At 53.8% G+C, this 25,009-nt stretch overlaps 2 protein-coding genes across 4 annotated transcripts; both read left to right on the forward strand.

The window, feature by feature from the left end:
* Window positions 1-1,680: 1,680 nt before the first annotated feature.
* On the forward strand, window positions 1,681-11,726 carry LOC116969345 (speedy protein 1-A-like). Of its 3 annotated transcripts, none has more exons than XM_033016207.1 (6): window positions 1,681-1,759; window positions 4,717-4,965; window positions 5,458-5,516; window positions 5,811-5,896; window positions 6,659-6,830; window positions 10,526-11,723. In XM_033016207.1, the coding sequence occupies exons 2-6, from the start codon at window positions 4,746-4,748 to the stop codon at window positions 10,826-10,828; spliced, it is 840 nt and encodes a 279-aa protein (XP_032872098.1). In that variant the 5' UTR covers window positions 1,681-1,759; window positions 4,717-4,745; the 3' UTR covers window positions 10,829-11,723. The 3 variants fall into 3 exon arrangements, with proteins under 3 accessions (XP_032872098.1, XP_032872100.1, XP_032872099.1); XM_033016209.1 differs by having other exon boundaries at window positions 1,708-1,976; window positions 10,526-11,726; XM_033016208.1 differs by lacking the exon at window positions 1,681-1,759 and adding an exon at window positions 1,770-1,972 and having other exon boundaries at window positions 10,526-11,720.
* Window positions 11,727-18,095: 6,369 nt separating this feature from the next.
* Window positions 18,096-23,095, forward strand: LOC116969347 (maestro heat-like repeat-containing protein family member 1). Its single transcript, XM_033016211.1, has one exon. It carries the CDS (start codon window positions 18,096-18,098, stop codon window positions 23,058-23,060), a length of 4,965 nt encoding a protein of 1,654 aa, XP_032872102.1. The 3' UTR covers window positions 23,061-23,095.
* Window positions 23,096-25,009: the final 1,914 nt, after the last annotated feature.

Below are 25,009 nucleotides of genomic sequence, written 5' to 3' on the forward strand. Positions count from 1 at the left end.
CCCGCCCACAGGCCGGCCCGGCCAATCAACGCCGCCCCGCCCCGCCGGACCCCACCAATCAACATCCGTCGTTAGCCCCGGCCAATCACCGCCGCTCGGTGCACCGGCAGTCTCCGCCAATCAACGCCGCCCCCCGGTTGTCCCGGCCAATCAACGCCACTCAGTACCCCACGTGGGATCACCACCAATCAGCTTCCGTCTCCAGGCCCGGCCAATCACCGCCGCCTCGTGCCCGGCCAATCACCGACGCCCCCCGCCCCGCCCGGCCAATCAATGCCGCTCAATACCCCACGTGGGCTCCCCACCAATCAGCATCCGTCTCCTGCCCCGGCCAATCACCGCCGCCCCGTGCCCGGCCGGCCAATCAACGACAACCCTCTCGGCCGCCCCACCAATCGGCAGCCCCCCCTCCGGCGGCCGGCCCGGCCAATCAATGCCGCCCCGTCCCATCCCCACGTGGTCTCCCCACCAATCAGCAGCCGCGGACGTGTGAGTACTTGGACCAATCCGATCACACCTCGTTGCTTTCAGAACAACATTAACATTAACACCCCTTCAACCCTCCCCCCCCCCCCGCCCCCGAAATACAACTAAACAACAAATAAAAAACGTTGCAAACGACACTATTTTTTAAAATACGAACAAATAATCAGGGCATTCGCCCCAAGCCGGTTTCCTAGGCAACGACGCCACGCCAAGGCCCACGGGTTGGGTTGGAGGGGTGAAGGGGGTTACGCGTGGTGTGGGAGGGGCGGGGCTGGGTCCGTGACGTGACGCGAGGGCGGGGAGGGTCGTTGACGTGTCGATAACGCAGGGGCGGGGCGATGGCGTGGGGGCGGGGCGAAGACGTAAGAGTAGGGGCGGAGCGCCCCCTTGGGGGGCGGGGGCTGGGTCCGTGACGTGAGGGCGGGGAGGGTCGTTGACGTGTCGGTGACGCAGGGGCGGGGCGATGGCGTGGGGGCGGGGCGATGACGTAAGAGTAGGGTCGGAGCGCCCCCTTGGGGGGGGCGGGTGCTGGGTCCGTGACGTGAGGACGGGGAGGGTCGGTGGACAAAAATGCTGGAGAAACTGAAGGAAATAGGCGACGAGATCCTTCTTCAGACGTGACGTGTGGGCGGGGAGGAACAGTGACGTAGAGGCGTGGGGGGCGGGGCGATGACGTACGAGTAGGGGGCGGGGCGCCCTCCTGGTGGAGTGGTGGACGTGGAGGCGGGGCGATGACGTATGAGTAGGGGCGGGGCGCCCTTCTAGGGAGCGTAGTTAGGGGGCGGTGACGCGTGAGTGGTGGACATAGAGGCGGGGCGATGACGTAAAATAGGGGCGGGCCGCCCTGCTAGGGGGCGTGGTTAAGGGCGTTGACGCGTGAGTGGTGGACGTAGAGGCGGGGCGATGACGTATGAGTAGGGGCGGGGCGCTCTTCTAGGGGGCGTAGTTAGGGGCGGTGACGCGTGAGTGATGGGCGTAGAGGCGGGGCGATGACGTAAAATAGGGGCGGGTCGCACTCCTAGGGGGCGTGGTTAGGGGCGGTGACGCGTGAGTGGTGGACATAGAGGCGGGGCGATGACGTAAAATAGGGGCGGGTCGCACTCCTAGGGGGCGTGGTTAGGGGCGGTGACGCGTGAGTGGTGGGGCGATGACGTCAGGGGGCGGGGCGCTGGGGAGGGAGGGGGGAGGGGCTGTGACGCAGCCAGTATTAAGGGCGGGGGGGGGGGGGAAGGGTCCAGGTGCGGCACGTGCCTCCCGCCTTCCCCTCCTTCAGGTGAGAGCGGCCGTCAGCTGATGGCGATGAGGGCGTCCAGCCCGCCCGCGGCCTACATGCCAAGCCAAGCCAGGCCGAGCCAGGGGGCATTGATGGAGGATGGACAATGAGGAGGGAAGGGAAGGAGAATGGGTGCTGATGCTGTGGGATGCGGGGTGGAGGTGCTCATACCTTGTGTGGAGACTGTGTAGGTCCCACTGCACCTTCCTCACAGTGAGTGAGTGAGACAGAGAGAGACAGGGGGAGAAAGAAAGCAGCTTTGTCCCATTTCCACCAGGGGGGTTTATTACCCAAAGCAAAAAAAAATGCACCAGATGCTGCAAAATCTTGCAGGGGCTGAGTGGACTGGGGCAAGATTTACAGGTGCTGATTTAAAAGCTGGAGTAACTCAGAGGGACAGGCAGCACGTCTGGAGAGAAGGACTGGGGTCGAGACCCTTCTTCAGACTAGGATTTACGAGGATGTAGCCAGGACTAGAGGGTGTGAGCTACAGGGAGAGGTTGAACAGGCTGGGTCTCTATTCCTTGGAGCGCAGGAGGATGAGGGGCGATCTTATAGAGGTGTACAAAATCCTTCAACTGAGTAGAACCCTGCTTCCTCTTCATTTTGACCCGAAACGTTGCCTGTTTCCTTCGCTCCATAGATGCTGCCTCGCCCGCTGTGTTTATCCAGCATTTTTTGTCTACCTTTGATTTTCCAACATCTGCAGTTCCTTCTTAAACATCCTCTTCCTATCCTCTGCCTTTTGTTCCCTTCCCTCTCCTTTGTGCTGGCAATTTTCCCATTATCGTGCCCCTATTTTCCCCCCTGCCCTGCTCCCCTTCCATTTATGTCACTCCCTATGACTTTACATTTATCTGGCGTTTATCTATTATGTTTTATCTGCCGCCCTTTTGACTCCAGTTTTGTCCCTTACTCCACCCATCTACAATCTATCCCACCTTTCCTGTATCCACCTATCACTTACCAGGCACCCCCGCCTCTCTTTTCCAACTTTTCCAACTTTCTCCCCCTACAGTAAAAAACTGCCTCGCTGTGTAGGAAGGAACTGCAAATGCTGTTTTACACCGAAAACAACCACAAAATGCCGCAGTAACTCAGCGGGTCAGGCAGTATCTCTGGAGAGAAGGAATGGGTGACTTTTCGGGTCGGGACTCTGCTTCAGACTGAGAGTCAGGGGAAAGGGAAATTAGAGATTTTGAAGCGTGCAAAGAGCATGTAAGGTGTGAAAAGAACAGATCAAAGCAGACAAAATGTTTATGAATGAACTGCAGATGCTGGAAAATTGAAGGTAGACAAAAATACTGGAGAAACTCAGCGAGTGAGGCAGCATCTGTGGAGCGAAGGAAATAGGCGAAGTTTCGGGTCGAAACCCTTCTTCAGACTGATGTGAGGGTGGGTGGGGGAGAAGAAAGAAAGAGAAGGGGCCAGTGGGCTGAGGGAGAGCTGAGAAGGGGAGGGGAAAGTAGGGACTGCCTGAAATTAGAGAAGTCAATGATCATATCGCTGGGGTGCAGACTGCCCAAGCGAAATATGAGGTGCTGCTCCAATTTACGGTGGTCCTCACTCTGGCCATGGAGGAGGCCCAGGACAGAAAGGTCGGATTGGGAATGGGAGGGGGAGTTGAAGTGCTGAACCACCGGGAGATCAGGCTGGTTATTGCGAACTGAGGGGAGGTGTTGGGCGAAGCGATCGCCAAGCCTATGCTTGGTCTCACCGATGTAGAGCAGCTGACACCTAGAGCAGCGATGCAATAGATGAGGTTGGAGGAGGTGCAGGTGAACCTCTGCCGCACCTGGAAAGCAGATGATGATCAAGGAAATGCGGCTGAGGGGTAGTTGATAACGAGTTATACCTTTTTTTCCCCTGACTCTCCGTCTGAAGAAGGGTCCAGACCTGAAACGTCACCTATGCCTTTGCTCCAGAGATGCTCTGATCCATTGAGTTACTCCAGCTTTTTGTCTATCTTCGGTTTAAACCAGCATCTGCAGTTCCTTCCCATGGACTCGCTGTACTGTTTCACTTTTGTCTGTCCATTCCCTTCACAAATGCTGCCTAACCCACTGAATTCCTTCAACGCTTGGTGCTTTCCACATAGTCTACACTTTGCTTTGCTGAACGAAGGAGCTGTAACTGTAGCTGAGTTACAAATAGTGAAATGTTGGTTGTGAAACATTGGTCGGTTGGTCAGGTGGGCTGAGGAATGGTTGATGGAATTTAATAGAGAATTGTCAGGTATTGCATTTTGAGAAGTCTAACATGGGCAGGACCGACACAGTGAATGGTAGGCCTCTGGGGAGTGTGGTAGAGCGGATTGATCTAGGAGTGCGGGTGCCTGGTTCTTGGCCTTCATCAGTCAGAGTATTGAGTATGGAAGTTGGGAGGTCATGTTGCCGTTGTATAAGACGGTGGTGAGACGGCATTTAGAGTATTGTGTTTAATTCTGGGTTACAGGAAAGATGTTGTCAAGCTGGAAAGGGTACAGAGAAGATTTACGAGGATGTTGCCAGAACTAGAGGGTCTGAGCTACAGGGGGAGGTTGAGTAGGAAGGAACTCTATTCCCTGGAGTGCAGGAGGATGAGGGGTGATCTTATAGAGATGTACAAAATCATGAGAGGTATAGATCGGGGAGATGCCCAGAGTAGGTGAATCGGGGACCAGAGGACATAGGTTTAAGGTGAAGGGAAAAAGATTTAATAGGAATCTGAGGGGGTAACCTTTTCACACAAAGGGTGGTGGGTGTATGGAACGAGCTGCCAGAGGTGGTAGTTGAGGCTAGGACTATCCCAATGTTCAAGAAGCAGTTGGACAGGTACTTGGATAGGACAGGTTTGGAGGGATATGGACCAAACACGGGCAGATGGGACTAGTGTTGGACCGAAGGGCCTGTTTGCACACTGTATCGCTTTGGCTCAAAATTGCAATCGTGACCTGATGTCGCTTCTCTTCCTCACAGACCACCCCTGACTGCCTTCGTTTACCATCATGAGGCACCACCAGACCCGCGCACAGAATCACTCCTCGGTCACCATCCAGGTGAAGCCAGGTGTTTCGAAATTGTCGCGTCAGAGCCGGGATTTGGTGCCTCGGAAGCAGAGGTTGCAGGAGAGGGGTGAAGGGGAAGGCAGCAAGATGTCAAAACTCTCAAAAGAGCCTCCGTTTGTAATAAAACACCAAGAGTTGGACGCCTTCCTTAAGCTGCTTGGTATGTTGGGTCAATTCCTTATTTCTCTCAATTTTAGTTTAGTTTAGAGATACAGCGCGGAAACAGGCCCTTCATCCCACCGAGTCCACACTGACCACCGATCCCTGCACATTGACACGACCCTACACACACTAGGGACAATTAACCTACAAACCTGTACGTCTTTGGAGTGTGGGGGGGGGGAACCAAAGAGTCTTTGGGGAAAACCCATGTAGGTCACTGGGAGAATGTACAAACTCCGTATACACAGCACCTGTGGTCTGGATCGAACCCTGGTCTCTGGCTCTGTAAGGCAGCAACTCTACCGCTGTGCCACCATCACGCACGTTGGTGTTTGTTGCTCTGGATTCTTACTCTTCTGAAGTCTGGCACTCAGAGGTGGGTGTTGATTGATGTTCCCCGTGGGTCATCTAACAGGTTTAATGTTCTGCATCAAATCTCTGTTGATCAGCGATTACTGTTGTACTCTAACCACACCGCTGTCACTTGCAGATGATGAGGTGATTCAGGACTTCCTGTGGATGGACAGTTGCTGTAGAATTGCAGACAAGGTAATTGTTAGTAAATCTAATAGTTCATTAAGAATATAGGGAAGAGGTCAGTTCTGGCCGAAGATAGACACAAAATGTTGGAGTAACCCAGCCGGACAGGCAGCATCTCTGGAGAGAAGGAATGGGTGACGTTTTGGGTCGAGACCCTTCATACCCGAAACGTCACCCATTCCTTCTCTCCAGAGATGCTGCCTGTCCCGCTGAGTTACTCCAGCATTTTGTGTCTGTCTGATTTAAACCAGCATCTGCAATTCTTTCCTGCACTCAATATCTGACAGCCCTGTTCTCTTTCAGTATTTGATGGCCATGGTCCTGACTTACTTCAAACGGGCAGTCCTTCACACAAGTGAATACTCGAGGATGAACTTCTTTGTGGCGCTGTAAGTACACAATGTGTGAGCGCTGGCAGGTGGAGCTCGGCTCCCATTGCAGAGGCAGGTCCGCCATTTTAGGGACCGGTTTATAATTGTCACTTACACCGAGGTACAGAGAAAAGGAGGACCTAACGTGGGGGTGGGCCGCCATGGGGGAGTGGGTGGGTGGGTGGGTCTGGCGCAGGATACTTTGTCAAAAAATCTCACTGTGACCTGACAATAAAGTATTCACCCACTTGGGGGGCCTAATTGGCGAGTTTAGAAGAGTTTGAAAAACTGTCATGTTGAAGACCTCCTTCAACTATGTAGAAGACCTCCTTCAACCTCCTTCGACTATGTTGAAGACTAGCTCGACTAACTTCGGGAAAATTGGATACCGAATAGTGGAGAGTGAAGTCGACCTCCCTTCAACTATGATGAAGACTATCTACGATTACCTTTGATTACGCTCGATTACCTTAGACTAAAAAACGTATCGATTTTTCCCATGGCGACCTTTTTTTACCTGCGGGCATTTTTTAACATGTTGAAAAAAACTGAGGCCTTGAGTACGCGGAGACCACTCTTGAGCATGAAGGAGAGTTACGAACACCTCCGACCTCGTGTCGACCATGCTGCGAGCATGAGTCGAGGGCAAACTCGCGGATTAGGTCGCCCCAGTGGGACAGGCCTTTTACTCATTCAGTGACCTAATTCTGCTCCTAGAACCTATGAACATGTGCCCCTCTGAAACGTCAGCAGCCCGTTGTAATCCGCTCTCTCCCGCAGGTACCTGGCGAACGACATGGAAGAGGATGAGGAGCAGTACAAGTACGAAATCTTCCCGTGGGCGCTCGGCGAGAACTGGCGGAAGCTGGTCCCCAATTTCCTCAAACTCCGGCTCGACCTTTGGGCTCAGATGAACTACAGGGCAGCCGTGAGCCGCCACTGCTGCGAGCAGGTGAGCTGCTGACGTCGGCAACGGTCGCCGCAGCCGGTATGAATTGATGATTCGGCCGAGGGGATTGAGGGCTCCGTGGCCAGGTTTGTGGATAACACGAAAATAGGTGGAAGGGCAGGTAGTGTAGAGAGAGCAGGGACCCTGCAGAAGGACTTGGACAGGTCGGGAGAGTGGGCAGAGAAGTGGCAGATGGAATACAGCGTAGCAAAGTGTGGAGATGCATTTTGGTGGTAGGATTAAAGGCGTAGTCTTTTTTCTAAATGGGGAGAGAATCCAGAAATCAGAGGTGCAAAGGGACTTGGGAGTGCTGGTGCGGGATTCCTAAAAAGTTAATTTGCCGGTCGAATCTGTAGTAAGGAAAGCAAACGCAATGCCAGCATTTATTTCAAGATGATATAATTTGATATAATTTAATTGCCACACAACCAAGGTCGGTGGTATTTGGGTTGCCAGCAGCGGTACAGTAATAAAGAACACAACCACAATAGAAATTGTACACAAACATCCACCACAGCATTCATCACTGTGGTGGAAGGCACAGAGCTTGGCCAGTCCTCCTCCATTTTCCCCCGTGGTCGGGACCTCCACCCTCCACAGCCGTTGCTGCGGGCGTCCAGATCGTAAGGGACAAAGTCAAAGTCAAGGTGAGTCCAGGATCGGCTCTTCCCAACCAGAGACTGCGGCTTCAGGCTGGTGCAGGCCGGCGGTCAAAGTTTTAAAGTACCTGCCGTGCCGCAGCCGGAAGCACCGCAGTCTGCAGGGCCGGCGGTCGAAGCTCCCCTCCAGGGGAGATTGTAAGTCCATACCGCGCCCGCGGTAGAAGACGGCCGCGGGCCGGCAGTGAAAGCTTCTTCTTCCCCCCGGGTCCTCCACGAGGGATCCCGGGCTGTGGACGCCGCACCAGCTGGAGTTCTGCAGACTGCGGCTTCAGGCTGCCGGCTGCCGCGGGCCAGCGTAACGGAGCGCTCCCCTCCAGCGAGGTCTCACCCGCTCCGCGCCGAGAGTCCACGCTGCGCCCGCCGCTGAAGCTCCGGGCGCGTCTCCGGGAAAGTCCGCGCCGATCCTAGCAGTTAGGCCACGGGGGAGGCGACCTGAAAAAGTCGCCTTTCCATGGAAGAGGCGGCCGAAACGGTTTCCCCCTTACCCACCCACACCACCCCCCACACATAACGCACAAAGAAACATTAAAAACACACTTTTAAACATACTAAAAAAAAAAAATTTTTAAATAAAAAAAGTTGAAAGAAGACGGACACGATGCCGACAGGCTGCTGCCAGTGCTACCGAATCTGAGCTGCCCCCTACCGAATCTGATAAAGGCTAGAATACAAAAAACAGGGATGTAATGCTGAGGCTCTATAAAGCCGCATTTGGAGTATTGTAAGCAGTTTTGGACACCATAACTGAGGAAGGATGGACTAGCTCTGGAGAGTTTCCAGAGGAGGTTTACAGGAATGATGCCAGGAATAAGTGGGTTAACATATGAGCGTTTGATGGCGCTGGGCCTGTACTCACTGGAGTTTAGAAGAATGAGGGGGGGGAGGGGGGGGGGGGGGAGACCTCATTGAAACGTACAGAATAGTGAAAGGTTTGGATAGAGTGGATGTGGGGAGGATGTTTCCACTAGTGGGAGAGTCTGGGACTAGAGGTCACACTCAGAATGAAAAGACATTCGTTTAGGAAGGAGATGAGAAGGGATTTCTTTAGTCGGAGGGTGGTGAATCTGTGGAATTCTTTGCCACAGAAGGCTGTTGAGGCCAATTAATTTTTTAAGGCAGAGATAGATAGATTCTTGATTAGGTGTTAGGGTTTATTGAGAGAATGGGGTTAGGAGGGAGAGATAAATCAGCCATAAGTGAATGGCTTTGTAGGCTTGATGGGTTGAATGGCCTAATTCTACCCCTATCACGTATGACCTTATGTGCAATTGCTTGTAGCCCCTCGAGCCCATTGATTGCAGGCAGCGGATTATCATCGCTGGTGTGGAATCCTGAGCTAAACACACAGTGCTGGAGCAACTCAGCAGGTCGGGCAGCATCTATGGAGAGAAATGGACGGACAATGTTTCTGGTTGGACCCTTCTTCAATGTGACCTGCTGCCTTCCCCCAGCACTTTCAGTCTTTCTTGCTCGAGGCTGGCGCAACACAGAACTGCAGATGCCAGTTTACACATAAGGACACAGTGCTGGAGTATCTCTGGAGAAAATGGATAAGTGACATTTTGGGTCGTGAGCCTTCGGATGTAGCCACAAAGGAACTGTAGATGAAATGTTTAAGAAGGAACTGCAGATGCTGGAAAAATCGAAGGTAGACAAAAAAGCTGGAGAAACTCAGCGGGTGAGGCAGCACCTATGGAGCGAAGGAATAGGTGACGTTTCGGGCCGAGACTTGACCCAAAACGTCACCTATTCCTTTGCTCCATAGATGCTGCCTCACCCGCTGAGTTTCTCCAGCTTTTTTGTTCACCAAGGAACTAGATGTTGGTTTATAAAAAGAAATAGTGCTGGAGTAACTCAATGGGTTAGGTAGCATATGTGGAGAAAATGGATAGGTGATATTTTGGATCGGGACCCTTTCTAGACAATAGGTGCAGGAGTAGGCCATTCGGCCCTTCGAGCCAGCACCGCCATTCAAGGTGATCATGGCTGATCATCCCAAATCAGCACCCTGTTCCTGCCTTCTCCCCATATCCCCTGACTCCGCAATCTTTAAGCCCTATCCAGCTCTCTTTTGAAAGTATCCAGAGAACCTGCCTCCACCACCCCCTGAGGCAGAGAATTGCACAGACTCACAACTCTCTGAGAAAAAGTTCGTCCTCGTCTCCGTTCTAATTGGCTTACCCCTTATTCTTAAACTATGGCCCCTAGTTCTGGACTCCCCCAACATCGGGAACATGTTTCCTGCCTCTAGCGTGTCCAAACCCTTAACAATCTTATGTTCCAATGAGATACCCTCTCATCCTTCTAAACTCCAGAGTGTACAAGCCCAGCTGCTCCATTCTCTCAGCATATGACAGTCCTGCCATCCTGGGAATTAACCTTGTAAACCTAAGCTGCACTCCCTCAATAGCAAGAATGTCCTTCCTCAAATTAGGGGACCAAAACTGCACGTAATACTCCAGGTGTGGTTTCACTAGGGCTCTGTACAACTGCAGAAGGACCTCTTTGCTCCTATATTCGATTCCTCTTGTAATAAAAGCCAACATGCCATTCGCTTTCTTCACTGCCTACTGTACCTGCATGCTTACTTTCATAGACTGATGAACAAGGACTCCCAGTTCCCGTTGTACTTCTCCTTTTCCCAACTTGACGCCATTTAGATAGTAATCTGCCTTCCTGTTTTTGTTATCAAAGTGGATAACCTCACATTTATCCGCAATAAACCTCATCTGCCATGCATCTGCCCACTCCCCCAACCTGTCCAAGTCACCCTGCATTCTCATAGCATCCTCCTCACAGTTCACACTGCCACCCAGCTTTGTGTCATCTGCAAATTTGCTAATGTTACTTTGTCGAGGACCGTGGGGTGGCTGTCTGTGCACCAGTCTCCCCACGTTAAACAAAGTCACGCACAGGTGACCTCCATGAGAGGACAGTCGTACTCGTTTCTGGTGACCGCAGATGATGATATCAAGTCCAATGAGGTTTTACCATCCGTGCTGTTCTGCGATCTGATTCTAAAGTGATTTATTTCAGGTGATTGCCGCAATCCCTTCTCACTACACCTGGCACCGGGATCGCCCTGCCCACCACAGTGGTGCCACTCGGAGTTACCTGCAGAAAGAGATGGTGCCTTCTCCACCGGGGCCCAACGGTACGCCCCCCTTCTGCACCCTCTGCACCCGCACCCGCTGCTTCCTGGGACTTGATCTGGACTCCTCGTCCTCCCCAGAAAACCTGCCCTTGTTCGACAACGACTGGCCCCAAGATCTCTTCATCCTGTCTCCGGCCATGTTGATAGACCACGACAGAGAAGGTACGACTCCAGTAGCCGTTTGAATGCGGGAGGAGTCTTAACGGAGACCTTGACGCCAAAGAGGCTTCAAGTTGAAAGCTGCCTCGACACAAACTTGGTGATGTTCTCTAGTTGGGGAATGACTGTTCTAGCTGACGGCATGTGTTGACAACAATGTATACCAGTGTCTGTCCTTTCCTGACTAACGCTAGATCACAGACCTAATACTCACGGGTAAATTTACTGACTACTTTCCTGTAGGTTTTTTTTTTCCCCCTAGTTGAGTTTTGCCAGAATTCAGGATTGCTGGAGTCAGTGAGCAAGCTAGCTGTTGTCTTGTCGAGCATTGCACTGGTTCCTCCAGTTTCAGTTGAGATCTGGCGGGCATTGTCTCTGGCTTGTGTCACCTCACTGCACTCTCAAACCTCCCACCTCTGCAGTGTAGTCTGTGTTTATTGGTGACTGGGGCTTTGAGCTCTGTGCTTGCCTCCAGAGTTTTGGTCGCTGTTGGTGCTACCATGTGGGCACTGTAATGTTTTGGGAAGGGACGCGGCCGTTACCAAGGGAGTGTGGTTGGTGACTGCGTTAGCATCGAAGTGCGTTGCCCCTGCATCAGGCAGCGATCAGGAACACACCACGCTGCAGGTGGAATTTGTCAAGCGGTTTATTTAACATGTCCACCTAATGTTGGCTCCTATTGACGGGTGCCTTAAAATCTACCTTAAAATCAACTCGGCATTTTGTGACCCGACGCACTTTATGTTTTTTTCCCCCTCTTCCTCCCAATCGCTGTGTTCAACAGACAGACAGGGAAGGGAGTTGTTGCTATTGAAACTTGTTACACTCAAATGTTAAGAGGCATTTGTTTGCAATTGTACGTCTATTTATTGCAGTGGAAATGAAAATATATAATGTATAGAATAAAGATTGCAACATGAATGTGTGGGCGTCTTGTGAGCAGCCAGCTCTCAGTTCATCATCGATCGGGGGTTAAGACAAAGGAGAATGAGCTGAAGGGTCCCGACCTGAATCGTCGCTGTCCATTCCCTCCGGAGACGCTGCCTGACCCGCCGAGTTCCTCCAGCACTTTGTGTTTTGCTCCAGTCGAATGCACTAATGTCCCTAAGTAAAACCACACCTGCATGGGGTTCACTCAGTCTGAAGAAGGGTTTCGGCCCAAAACATTGTCTATTTCCTTCGCTCCATAGATGCTGCCTCACCCGCTGAGTTTCTCCAGCATTTTTGTCTACCTGGGGTTCACTCACACCAGGTGAGGGGATTGATTGGGACTCGAAGGGCCGAATGGCCTCCTCCTGCACCTATTGTCTATTGTCAACCAGAATTAAGGTCATAAGTGATAGGGGCAGAATTAGGCCATTCGGCCCATCAAGTCTACTCCGCCATTCAATCATGGCTGATCTATCTCTCCCTCCTAACCCCATTCTCCTGCCTTCTCCCCATAACCCCTGATGCCTGTACTAATCAAGAATCTATCCATCTCTGCCTTAAAACTATCCACTGACTTGACCTCCACAGCCTTCTGTGGCAGAGCGTTCCACAGATTCACCACCATCTGACTAAAGTACTGGACGTGTAGCAGGTTAGACGGTCTTTTCCCCCAGGATAGAAAAATCAAAGCCTAGAAGCTGTAGTTTTAAGGTGAGAAAGGCAAAGTTTCAAGATGATATGCGGGGCAAGTTTTTACGTAGGGTGGTGGGTGCCTGGAACACTGCTGGGGGCGGTGGTTGAAGTAGATAAACTAGTGGTATCTATTCCAGTCATGATCTTGTACACCTCTATAATATCACCCCTCATCCACCTGCGCTCCAAGCAATAAAGCTCCTAGCCTGCCCAGTCTCCCTGTAGCTCCATAAAGCCCTCCAGCTCTGCTTACATCCTTGTGAATCTTCTTTTGTTTAAGAAGGAACTGCAGATGCTGGAAAAATCGAAGGTAGACAAAAATGCTGGAGAAACTCAGCGGGTGAGGCAGCATCTATGGAGCGAAGGAATAAATAGGTGACGTAGAAACATAGAAAATAGGTGCAGGAGTAGGCCATTCGGCCCTTCGAGCCTGCACCGCCATTCAATATGATCATGGCTGATCATCCAACTCAGTATCCTGTACCTGCCTTCTCTCCATACCCCCTGATCCCTTTAGCCACAAGGGCCACATCTAACTCCCTCCTAAATATAGCCAATGAACTGGCCTCAACTACCTTCTGCAGGAGTGAATTCCACAGATTCACCACTCTCTGTGTGAAAGAAGTTTTCCTCATCTCGGTCCTAAAAGATTTCCCCCTTATCCTTAAACTGTGACCCCTTGTTCTGGACTTCCCCAACATCGGGAACAATCTTCCTGCATCTAGCCTGTCCAACCCCTTAAGAATTTTGTAAGTTTCTATAAGATCCCCCCCCTCAATCTTCTAAATTCTAGCGAGTACAAGCCGAGTCTATCCAGTCTTTCTTCATATGAAAGTCCTGACATCCCAGGAATCAGTCTGGGTCGAGACCCTACTTCAGTCTGAAGAAGGGTCTCGACCCGAAACGTCACCTATTCCTTCGCTCCATAGATGCTGCCTCACCCACTGAGTTTCTCCAGCATTTTTGTCTCCCTGTGAATCTTCTTTGTTTAGTTTGGAGATACAGTGCAGAAACGGGGCCCATCGGCCCACCATTTCGATCAGCGATTCCCGTTCACTAGCACTATCTTACACACTCTAGGGACAATTTAAAATCTTTGCTGAACCCAATTATTAATCTACAAACCTGTGTGTATTTGGAGTAAGTGGGGAAAATCCACGCGGTCACGGGATTGCATATAATCTCCTTCCACAGTATCGGTGGTCGGGATTGAACCCAGGTCTCTGGCGCTGTTAGGCAGCGACTCTACCGCTGCACCACCCACAGCAAAAAACATTCTCTGCACCCTCTCCATCTTAACAATGTTTCCTATAACAGGGTGATCAAAACTGAATGCAATACTCTGCATGTGGACTCACCAACGCTTTGTACAACTGTAACATGCCTCCGAACTGTATTCAATACTCTGACTGAAGGCCAGACATGGTACTGAGTTTGTGGCCATGTTCACTGCTGCTGCAGGATGCGATCCATCCATTTGTGAACGCTGGTTTCCTCCGGGTGGTCCAGTTTCCTCCCACATCCCAAAGATTTGTAGGTTCGTTGACTGTATGTTGCGGCATGGTGGCACAGTGGTAGAGCTGCTGCCTCATAGCACCAGGGACCCGAGATCAATCCTGACTATGGGTGCTTGTCAAAGTCAAAGGTCAAAGTCAAAGTATCCTTTATTGTCATTCAGACCTTTCGGTCTGAACGAAAGTTTGTTGCCTTGCAGTCATACATATAATAAAATAACAAAACACACATTAAACATCCACCACAGTGAGTTCACCAGACACCTCCTCACTGTGATGGAAGGCAAAAGTCTTAAAGTCTTTGTCTCTTCCCTCCTTATTCTCCCTCCGCGCTGAGGCGATCCAGGCCTCCGATGTTGTGACATCGGGTGACGGCTCAACCGTGCTCCGTACAGATGCAGAAGGGTCTGTTTCCACATTGTATCTCTTTCAAAACAAAACTAAAACATCTGAAAGAACATTCCCAATTGGATAGGGAAGCAAAATTTGAAGTCAATAGACAATAGGTGCAGGAGTAGGCCATTCGGCCCTTCGAGCCAGCACCGCCATTCAATGTGATCATGGCTGATCATCCACAATCAGTACCCCGTTCCTGCCTTCTCCCCATATCCCCCGACTCCGCTATCTTTAAGAGCCCTATCTAGCTCTCTCTTGAAAGTATCCAGAGAACCGTCCTCCACCGCCCTTTGAGGCGGAGAATTCCACAGACTCACAACTCCCTGTGTGGAAAAAAGTCAATGAGTTGGCGTGATCCCTTGCACAAAAGATGATGTTCACAGTGAGATTTAATCATCACAGCCGCAGGATGCCTCTCAAGGCAGTGTCCTCAGCCCAACCAACTGTCCCATCTGTAGCATTCCTTCCATTCTGGTAGTTATGTGGGCTAGGTTAAATGTGGACAAAAATGCTGGAGAAACTCAGTGGGTGAGGCAGCATCTATGGAGAGAAGGAATAGGCGACGTTTCGGGTCGAGACACTTCTTCAGACCGAAGAATCTCCATAGACGCTGCCTCACCCGCTGAGTTTCTTCAACATATTTGTCTACCTTTGATTTATCCAACATCTGCAGTTCTTTCTTAAACAATGGGTAGGTTAACGACTGCGCAAGGTTTAATGTCATTCGGCCATCTTCAGCTTATGGCTTCAAGGATCTGCTCCACCCAATGAGTACACGTCCAGATCCTTCATATATATAACATAACAATTACAGCACGGAAACAGGCTATCTCGGCCCTTCTAGTCCGTGCCGAACACTTACTCTCACCTAGTCGCATCTACCTGCACTCAGACCATAACCCTCCATTCCTTTCCCGTCTAAATACCTATCCAATTTATTTTTGAATGACAAAATCGAACCTGCCTCCACCACTTCCACTGGAAGTTCATTCCACACAGCTACCACTCTCTGAGTAAAGAAGTTCCCCCTCATGTTACCCCGAAACTTCTGTCCCTTAATTCTCAAATCATGTCCTCTTGTTTGAATCTTCCCTACTCTCAATGGAGAGTAGGGAAGATTCTACTTTTCAAGCGCTCCTCTGACATTAACCCCGGGATCATTCTTGTAAACCTCCTCTGGACCCTCCCCAGCGCCAGCACGTTCTTCCTCAGATATGAAATCATGTATTGTCTTTCTGCTGACTGGTTAGCATGCAACAATAGTGTTTCACTGTACCTCGGTACATGAGACAGTAAGCTAAACTCAAAGTCAAACTCAAGTGGGGCTGAAACCTGCTCACAGCACCTTATAAACCTTACCCCCCTCCACTTCTCCAAAGCCGAGGCCTATTCCCTCTGTTTTCATGGGTCCCCATAATGAGGGGACTACCCACTACTTATTCGTGCCTTGTAGTTTGGGGCGGCAAAGTGGCGCAGCGGGTAGAGCTGCTGCCTCACAGAGGCAGAGACCTGGGTTCGATCCTGACTACGGGTGCTGCCTGTACAGAGTTTGTACGTTCTCCCCGTGACCTGCGCGGCCACGGGAAGAACAAACAAACTCCATACAGACACGGGGAGAACACACAAACTCCGTACAGAGGGCGCCCGTGATCGGGATGGAACACGGGTCTCTGGCGCTTCAGTGCTGTAAGGCAGCAACTCTACCGCTGCGCTGCTTTATTTAGTGGTTGCCTTGAACACGCTGCTGGGGGTAGTGGTGGAGACATATTTGGCAGCTTTTTAAGAAGCTTTTCAATGGCCACATTTATATGAAGGGATATAAATCACACTCAGACCAAGTAGATTAACTTAAAGGAGATGTGCGGGGCAAATGTTTCTATAGAGAGAGTGTTGGCTGCTTAGAACGTGCTGCCAAAGGAATGTTAGGAAGTGGATACGGAAGTGTATAAAATAATAGGGGATAGATTAAAGTAACGGCATCATGTTCAGCACAGACATTGTGGGCCGAAGGGCCTGTTCCTGTGCTGAACTGTTCTGTGTTCTACGTTCTAAAGTTCTCCCTGCTCTTATAAGAACGTGACCGCATGACATAGGCGCAGATTTAGACCATTTTGGCCCATCAATCATTGCTGATCTATCTTTTCCTCTCAACCCCATTCCCCTGCCATTTCTCCGTGACCTTTGACGCCATTACTAATCAAGAACCTGTCAATCTCCGCTGTTTAAAATACCCATCGACTTGGCCTCCACCGCCGTCTGCGGCAATGGACTCCACAGATTCACCACCCTCTGGCTAAAGAAATTCCTCCTCATCTCCTTTCTAAATGTTCTGTGCCCTTTGGTCCCAGACCAGTGGAAACATCCTCTCCACATCCACTCTGTCCAGGCCTTTCACCACCCTCTGGCTAAAGAAATTCCTCCTTTCTAAAGGTACGTCCTTTAATTCTGAGGCTGTGCCCTCTGGTCCTAGAATCTCCCACTAGTGGAGACATCCTCTCCACATCCACTCTGTCCAGGCCTTTCACCACCCTCTGGCTAAAGAAATTCCTCCTCATCTCCTTTCTAAAGGTACGTCCTTTAATTCTGAGGCTGTGCCCTCTGGTCCTAGACTCTCCCACTAGTGGAGACATCCCCTCCACATCCACTCTATCCAGGTCTTTCAGTATTCGGTAAGTTTCAATGAGGTTTCTCCCCCCCTTCATCATTCTAATTCACTCTATCTAGATCTTTCACCACCCTCTGGCTAAAGTTCTGCTTCTTCCTCTTGTGAGGAGGAGATGAGAGGGAGGGGAAGGGGGCAAAGTGCTCAGGTGAGGTCACAAAGAACCATTGAGTCGTCGACTCGCTCCAGGACCCTGGGTCGTCAACCTCCCCCCCGCCCCCCTCGACCGTCGATAACCTCTCACCAAGCTCACAGTCGCAGGGGTGATCTCACAATGACGCTGGTGGTCACACACATCCCCCAGGGTGGGTGGGTGGGGGGAGGGGGGGTGCTGGGTGGGGGAAGGAGCGAAGGGGGGAGTAAACACAGGGGAGAGACCAGCCCTGTACGCCGGGGAATCTGAGCGGTGGCCGAGAGGTGATTTGGGCGGGGAAGGGGAAGACATGAGGTGCCGGCTGACGGTCGCGGAGAGCAGAGGGCAGAGAGGAGGCGAGAAGGTGTTGTTTTCCTCCACATAGGCCGACTGGCGGCGAGGGGGTGGGGGTGGGGAAGGGGCGGGGGCGATCTTGTCCGGAGTCCACCCGCTGTGGGGGTGGGGGCGGACGGAACGGAGCGAGAGAACAAGAGATTACAAATCCGGGGAGCAAGACCTAGTACTGGCGGAGGCGGGGGGGGGGGGGTGAGTGTTGCTTAGACTGAGGGAAGTGTGAAGTGACGAGAGAGAGAGAGAGAGAGAGAGAGAGAAAGTGAGAGAGAGGGAGAGAGAGAGAGAGAGAAAGTGAGAGAGAGAGGGAGAGAGAGAGAGGCGTGAGCGATAGGCGATGGAAGAGGGAGGTCAGGTGGAATAAAAGGAATCTTTCCCCAAAACCAAGGAGGAAGGTGGTGGAAGGGGTGCGGAGAAACCTGTCCCGATCAGAACCCTTTGGGCAAGAGGGGGGGGGAGGAGAGAGACAGGGAGGGGGGAAGGAAAGGTTTTTAAGCTCTTGTAGTCGGCCGTGATTTGCGGCCATCCCCCCCCCTCTCCCAACAAAGCTGTCGGGGCCCCCGCCTCTCCCCCCTCCCCCGCCCAACACCCCCCGCCTGGCCGGCCCCCGGGTCATGGACGCCTGCAAGATGGAGTCGTGCAAGGCGGAGGCCTCGCTGGCGGCCCTGACGGATGCGGCCTTCGACAAGGACGAGGGGGTGCGACGTCAGATCGGCCAGTCCCTCTACGACCTGGGCTGCCACAACCCCGAGCAGGTGCTGGTCTCCTGCCTGGACTTCCTGCTCAAGCACGGCCAGCTGGCCCAGGGCCACCGCACCGCCATCCTCCAGAGCATGGAGCGGGTGGTGAGGGACACCATCTGCCGGGTGGGGCAGCCGTTGGCCAAGAAGATGATCGCCCTGGCCTCCGAGGAGATGATCCGCTCTAACGAGTCGGCCGTCAACTGGAAGGAGGCCGCCAGCAACCTCCTGGTGGCCCTGGGCTCCAGGTTCAGCGACGAGATCCTGGAGGAGATCCTGCAGAAGTTGCAGCCGGGCACCTTGCCACAGTTCTTTGTGGTGCAGACCCTGGCCAACCTGTCGGTGGCCAACATCCAGGGCATCGTGCCCTACCTGCCCACCACCCTGCAGACTATGCTGCCCATGCTCCACCTGGCCAAGCAGGACAACATGAAGTGGGTCTTCACCTCGGCCATGGGCCTCTTCAGCAAGAGCATCCTGGAGTACCTCTCCACCGTGGACAAGACCTCCAAGCCCGTCCTGAACAAGGACGTCTTCTCCGAGGAGATCTACGCCGCCTACCGGATCCTCTTCATCAACTGGCTGAGGAACAAGGACATCAAGCTGAGGACGGCCATCGTGGTGGCCCTGAGCTACATGGTCCACCTGTTGCCAGCCGACCGGGTGGAGGAGGAGCTGCCCCGATTTGTGGCCGGCATCCTGGGCCTCTACAAGAAGCGGTGCGAGCCCTTCTACGTCACGCAGTGCCTACGCAATATCCTGGAGGCCGGGGTGGAGATCGCCAGCCACATGCCCGAGACCCAGATGGACACCCTCCTCCCCCAGCTCCACCACCAGATCTGCACGCCGGTCGACCCGGCCAACGAGCTGAGCCGCAGGAACCACGCCGAGGTCCTCCACTGCTTCGTCATCCTCTCCCACGTCTCCGTCGACAGCCTCATCAAGTTCCTCCTGCAGAAGCTGGCCAACAACAACGAGAAGGTGCGCTTCGGAACCCTGACCATCCTCGACCACATCGTCCGCACCGGATTCAAGCCGCTGGAGACCAAGAAGGCCCTGATTGTGTGCAGCATGAAGCAGGCCCTGCAGGACAACGACAACAAGGTGAAGAAGATGCTGGCCCAGGTGATCGGCAGCATGGGGGAGCACGGCTACCTCCAGCTGGAAGGCGGGACCACCCTGGTGGAGTTCCTCATCCAGCTGTGCGGCCTGGTCCCCTCCGAGAACCCCTCCTGGCTCCAGATGCAGGAGGCCGCCGACCAGGTCAGTGACGAGGAGCTCCGCAAACTCTGCGAGGGCACCATGGACTTCCTGGTCACCTTGGACGTCATGGAGGACGTGCTGTGGCCCTTCCTCCTGGAGTTTGTCACGCCCGTCCACTACACCAACGCCCTGACTACCGTCTGCCGCTGCCTGGAGAAGGTGGGTGCTAGGAAGAGGCAGGAGAAGCTGGAGACCCACGCGCTGAACTACAACGAGAGGCTGGGAATGCCCAAACCGCACTCCCTGCTGACCCGCCTGCTGGCCGTGTCGGCCACCCCTTACGCCGGTCAGGGTCGAGGGGCCGCTGCCCTGCGTCTCCTTCAGGTCCTCAGCCCCAACATCCAGCCCGAGGTGGTGAAGCTGTGGGACGAGGAGCTGCCGCAGTTGACCCAGTACCTGTCGGAGAATCAGGAGGACACCCTCCCGCAGAAGCTGTGGGAGGACAAGCTCTTCTTCTTCCTCAGCCGCACCTTGGAGACGGTGACGGACGAGAAGTGGACCTGGCAGCTGAGCGAGGAGATGACCCGCCACATCCACAGCTACCACGCCTACCCCAAGGAGAAGGCCTTCCTCTACAAGTGCGTGGGCATCGTGCTGGGCCAGACCAACAACAAGGAGGTGATCAACAACGAGCTGCAGGAGATGCTGCTCAGCGTACAGCACAACGAGGCCCTGGAGCGCGAGGGGCTGGCGACTGGCATCGGCTTCTGCGCCATGTCCCACCTGGACGAGACCCTGGCCAAGCTGGACGACTTTGTCAAGATGGACATCGTGAAGAAGACCGCCAGCTTCTTCAACATCCTGAAGGAGAAGCTGGACGGGGACATGGAGAGGGTGAAGAGCACCCTGATCCTCTGCTATGGCTACGTGGCCCTCTACGCCCCCGAGAGTCTGATCCTCCAGCGCATCGAGATCCACATCTTGGACCACATCATCAGCCTCTCCAACACCAAGGTGCTGGGCATCAAGGTGGAGACCAAGGACCTGATGATCAAGCTGACCCTCATCAAGGCCGTCACTCTGATCGCCAAGGCAGTCTATGCCAACAAGGGCAAGCACCACTTCAAGTTCAGCCGCAGGGAGGAGGTGCTGTCCTACATGCAGGACCTCATCACCGGCGAGCCCAAAGCCCACCTCAAGACCCGGGTGCGGCAGTCCGCCATCAACGCCTGCACCCACCTCATCCGCCTGGAGCCCCGGCTCAACGAGATGGAGTCGTCCGAGCTGCTCCGCAACTGCCTGGAGGCCGTCTTCTCCTTCCTGCCGCTCGACACGGAGAAGCGGAAGGACACGAAGAAGTTGAAGGAGCGCGAGGTGCTGCACAGCGAGACGGTGGGGGCCCTACACGAGCTGCTGAAGGAGTTCCTCACCCAGAACCTCACCTCCGACGGCCTGGAGTTCATCTTCAAGCACGTGCAGGAGTGGATGGTGTCTGTCAAGGACCACGAGAGGGAGCGCTCGGTCGAGGCCATGTTGGCCCTGTTGACCTTCTACCGAGAGAGGTTCAAGACAGTCAACATGGGCACCTTCCACAACCTGGGCATGCTGGTGGGCCGCTTTGTGCCACGCTGTGCCGACCCGGTCCTCTCCATTCGCTACATGGCCATGGAGAGCTTGTACACTCTCCTCTACATCCAGGTGCGCTACGAGGGCTGCCTGGTCAACCAGATGGACGACCTGGTTGACCACCTCCGCACCATCAAGGACCAGCTGCAGAACCCCGACAGCCACATGCTCTTCCAGATCTGCTACGACATCGCCAAGGTCATCTCCAACAAGCTGCCCAGGCAGCAGCTCCCCCCTCTCCTCTTCACCCTCTTCGAGGGGCTGTCCGACTTCCACTCCACCTGCTCCAGCGCCACCTCGGTGGTGATGAACACCCTGGTGCGCAAGCACGGCGAGGCACTGAAGGACCATGTGCCCGACATCCTGGACCAACTTCAGGCCCGCATGCAGACCATCCCCCTGGAGCAGGTCCGCTTCTCTGTCATCCACTTCATCTCCATCCTGACGTCCCAGTGCCTGCTCGGCGTCCTCACCTACCTCCTCTTCCGCCCGCTGCCCTACGACAAGTACACCAGCGCCATCTGGCACTCGCTGGCCCGCGAGGCCAAGTTGGCTGCCGCCACCATGGACTGCCTGGTGGGCAAGCTCAACGCCTACCTGGGCCACGACGAGAAGAGGGAGGCCGGATTCGGCAAGAAACCCCAGGCCACGGGCTCGCCGGAGGCGGTCGCCATCATCTACGCCCTGAACGAGATGGTCTCCAACCCCGAGTCGACCGAGTCAGTGGTCACCCTCTACCCCAAGCTCTTCGGCACCCTGGTCCTCTTCCTCAGCTTCCTGGTCAGCGAGAAGATGGCCGAGGGCCAGGGCAAGAGCTCGTCCAAGAGGAAGAAGCTGAGCCTCCAGCTGCAAAGCCCCCCGCAGGTCAACGTCTGGGACTCCACGGTGGAGACGCTGAAGATGACACTGGTGCGCGGGCGGACGGACGAGGTGGTGGCCCTGATGGAGGACGAGGGGGGCTGGGAGCTGATGAAGAGCGCGGAGGAGCACCAGCGCGGCGTGTCGGTGTTGGCCAGGGCGGCAAGCCGGCACTCCGCCTGCCACCTGCCCGACATTGTCCGCTGCCTGGAGCCCGTCCTGCTGGGCGCTCACGAGCACCAGCGGTTGACGGTGGCGGCTTTCTTCGGCGAGCTGCTGGCACAGCCGGCGCTGCAGGGTCTAAGCATGACCGATAGCCTGGTGGGCAGCCTGCTGCAGGGTCTGGAGGACACCTCGCCCACCGTTCACTGGTTGTCCATGAGGGGCCTGGGTAACGTGGCGCTGGGCTCCCCGCAGAAGATCTCCAAGTACTCGGAGAAGCTGCTGGCCGCCATGGTGTCGGGGCTGGAGGAGAAGGCGGAGCTGGATGACCTGGTGGCACTGGAGGCCATGTCGGGCCTGTCCAAGGTGGTGCGCCAACTGGAGGAGCAGGACGTCAGGAACGTGCTGGGGGGGGTGGTGGCCGCGGTCCAGCCCTTCTTCGAGAACGAGAACGAGAGGCTGCGGGCGGCCGCCTTCGCCGCCTTCGGCAACCTCTCCCGCTTCGCCTGCGACGGGTCGCGCCAGCCCTTCCTGGAGAACGTCCACCACAGCTTGGTCAGCCTCCTCCTCCACCTCAACGACAGCAGCCCCGAGGTGTCGAGGGCCTGCAAGACCGTGCTCCACCTGGTCGGCCCCCACCTCTGCTCCGACGGCATCTGCGCTGTCTTCCAGACCGAGCTGCTGGAGGAGGCCCACTCTCGCTACTGGGAGTTCATCGGCCAGCTGACCAAACTGATCGTCAGCGACTTCCCGGATAACGTCAGCCTCTACCTGACGGGCAGCATGTCCTTCTTCAAGAGTATGCTGCCGGAGATCCGGGGGAACGCCGTGATCCTGGCCGGATTCCTCCTCTACAACCTGCCCAAGGACTACGTGGAGACCAGCATGGACGAAAACGTCTGTGTGGCCATCATCATGATGCTTCACGACGTCTCCCCCTGTGTGCGGATCAAGGCCGCCAAAGTGCTGGGCCTCTACCGGGGCTTCTAGCACCTTCTTCCCGCCCTGGCGTCCGTCCGGGGAGGGCGAGCGCTGACTGATCTTTTTTTTTTTAAAGAAAAAAAGAGAAGAAAAAAAAAAATAAGAGTCCTTAACGATTTTTAGGCGAGCAACGAGCGAGTGGAACAGGAGGGTTGTCTGCTGGAGGCTAAAGGAAGCTTCCCCTCGAGCAGCGGAAACGTGTAGAATTAATAAAGGCACCCGTAACAAACAAACAAACATGGCTGGTTGTTTGTGTCCCTGCCTTCACCGATCAAATACTAGAACATATCTCAAATATTAGAATGTGGACAAAAATGCTGGAGAAACTAAGCAGGTGAGGCAGCTTCTATGGAGCGAAGGAATAGGTGACGTTGCGGGTCGAGACCCTTCTTCAGACTGATGTGGGGATGGGGGGGGGGGGGTGGGGAGAAGGAAGGAAGAGGCGGAGACAGAGGGCTGTGGGAGAGCTGGGAAGGGGTTGGGAAAGAGGGAGAATCCAGGGACTACCTGAAATTGGAGAAGTCAATGTTCACAGCGCTGGGGTTGTAATAGTGTTCTTGCGTGTAGCGTGCACAGCCTAACGTTATAGGACAACTTGTTCTATTGGGTTGTGCACGCCGGGTTGATTGCATTCATCGAAACAGGGCGGACCACGTGAAGGACCCTTCCACCCCCATTAGAATTCCATATCATCACCACTATACCCCTGACAACAGTCTGAAGAAGGATCTTGACCTGAAACGTCACCCATTCCTTCTCTCCAGAGATGGTGCCTGTCCCACTGAGTTACTCCAGCTTTTTGAGTCTACTACAATACTATACTTCTGAGCTGAGGGGCAGAGTTCCAATGGGATGCGTTGGGCAAGCCTCCTCATCCTTCTAAACTCCAGTGAGCACAGGCCCAGAGACTTCAAACGCTCATCATACCTTTCCCCGCCTTCAAGTATAAAATACTAGACCAGAGGGCTCTTGGGCGAGAGGGGCAGAGATTCAAGGAGATGCACACAGGGCAGGTCTTTTGCACAGGTCCACTAGAGGAAACATCCTCTCCACATCCACTCAGGCCTTTCACTGTGCTATAAGTTGCAATGAGGGGGCCCCTCATCCTTCTAAACTCCAGTGAGTACAGGCCCAGCGACTGCAAATGCTCCTCATACATTTCTCTCCGTCTTCAAATATCAAATGCCTACGTATAGGTATGTAGGTTAATTGGCTTGGTAAATGTAAAAATTGTCCCGAGTGTGTGTAGGATAGTTGTTAATATGCGGGGATCGCTAGGTGACGCTGTCCCAGTGGGCCGAAGGGCCAGTTTCCGTATCACTAAACTAGAGGGTTCTCAGGTGAGAGGGGCACAGATTCACCACCCTCTGACTAAAGAAATTCCTCCTCATCTCCATTCTAAAGGAAAGTCCTTTTACTCTGAGGCTGTGCCCTCTTGTCCTAGACTCTTTCACTGGTGGAAGCATCCTCTCCACATCCACTCTATCCGGGCCTTTTTACTATTCGGGAAGTTTCCCCTCTCCAGCGAGTACAGTCTCAGTGCTGTCCCGCACACACTCCTCATATCATTCTCTCCCCGCCTTCAAATATGCGAGATCTCGGAGCAGAAAGGGGCAAAGTTGGAAGGAGTTACATGGAGCAGGACTTTTGCAGACAGGATGGTGTGGGCCTTGAACACACTGTAAGGGGTGGTGAGGGAGGCACATGCAATGGAGGCGGTTAAGAAGCTTTTCGACAGGCACGTGGATATGTAGAGAATGGAGGGATATATGTTCATAAGTCACAGGAGCAGAATTAGGCTATTTGGCCCACTGAGTCTATTCCGCCTTTCAATCCTGGCAGATCTATTTTTCCCTCTCAACCCCGTTCTCCTGCCTTCTCCCCGTAACCTTAAGACAACCGTACAAATCAGGAACCCATCAATCTCCGCCTTAAATACCCAATAACTTGGCCTCCAC

The sequence above is a fragment of the Amblyraja radiata genome, unplaced genomic scaffold (genome assembly GCF_010909765.2).
Source record: "Amblyraja radiata isolate CabotCenter1 unplaced genomic scaffold, sAmbRad1.1.pri S158, whole genome shotgun sequence".
Classification (NCBI taxonomy): domain Eukaryota; kingdom Metazoa; phylum Chordata; class Chondrichthyes; order Rajiformes; family Rajidae; genus Amblyraja; species Amblyraja radiata.

Bases quoted from the DNA above. Each gene is read 5' to 3' on its own strand.
- LOC116969345 (XM_033016207.1), top strand. From the start codon at position 4,746: ATGAGGCACCACCAGACCCGCGCACAGAATCACTCCTCGGTCACCATC. The intron at 5,897-6,658 runs GTAAGTACACAA...TCTCTCCCGCAG, and splicing joins ATGAACTTCTTTGTGGCGCT to GTACCTGGCGAACGACATGG. The intron at 6,831-10,525 runs GTGAGCTGCTGA...GATTTATTTCAG, and splicing joins GCCGCCACTGCTGCGAGCAG to GTGATTGCCGCAATCCCTTC.
- LOC116969347 (XM_033016211.1), top strand. From the start codon at position 18,096: ATGGACGCCTGCAAGATGGAGTCGTGCAAGGCGGAGGCCTCGCTGGCG.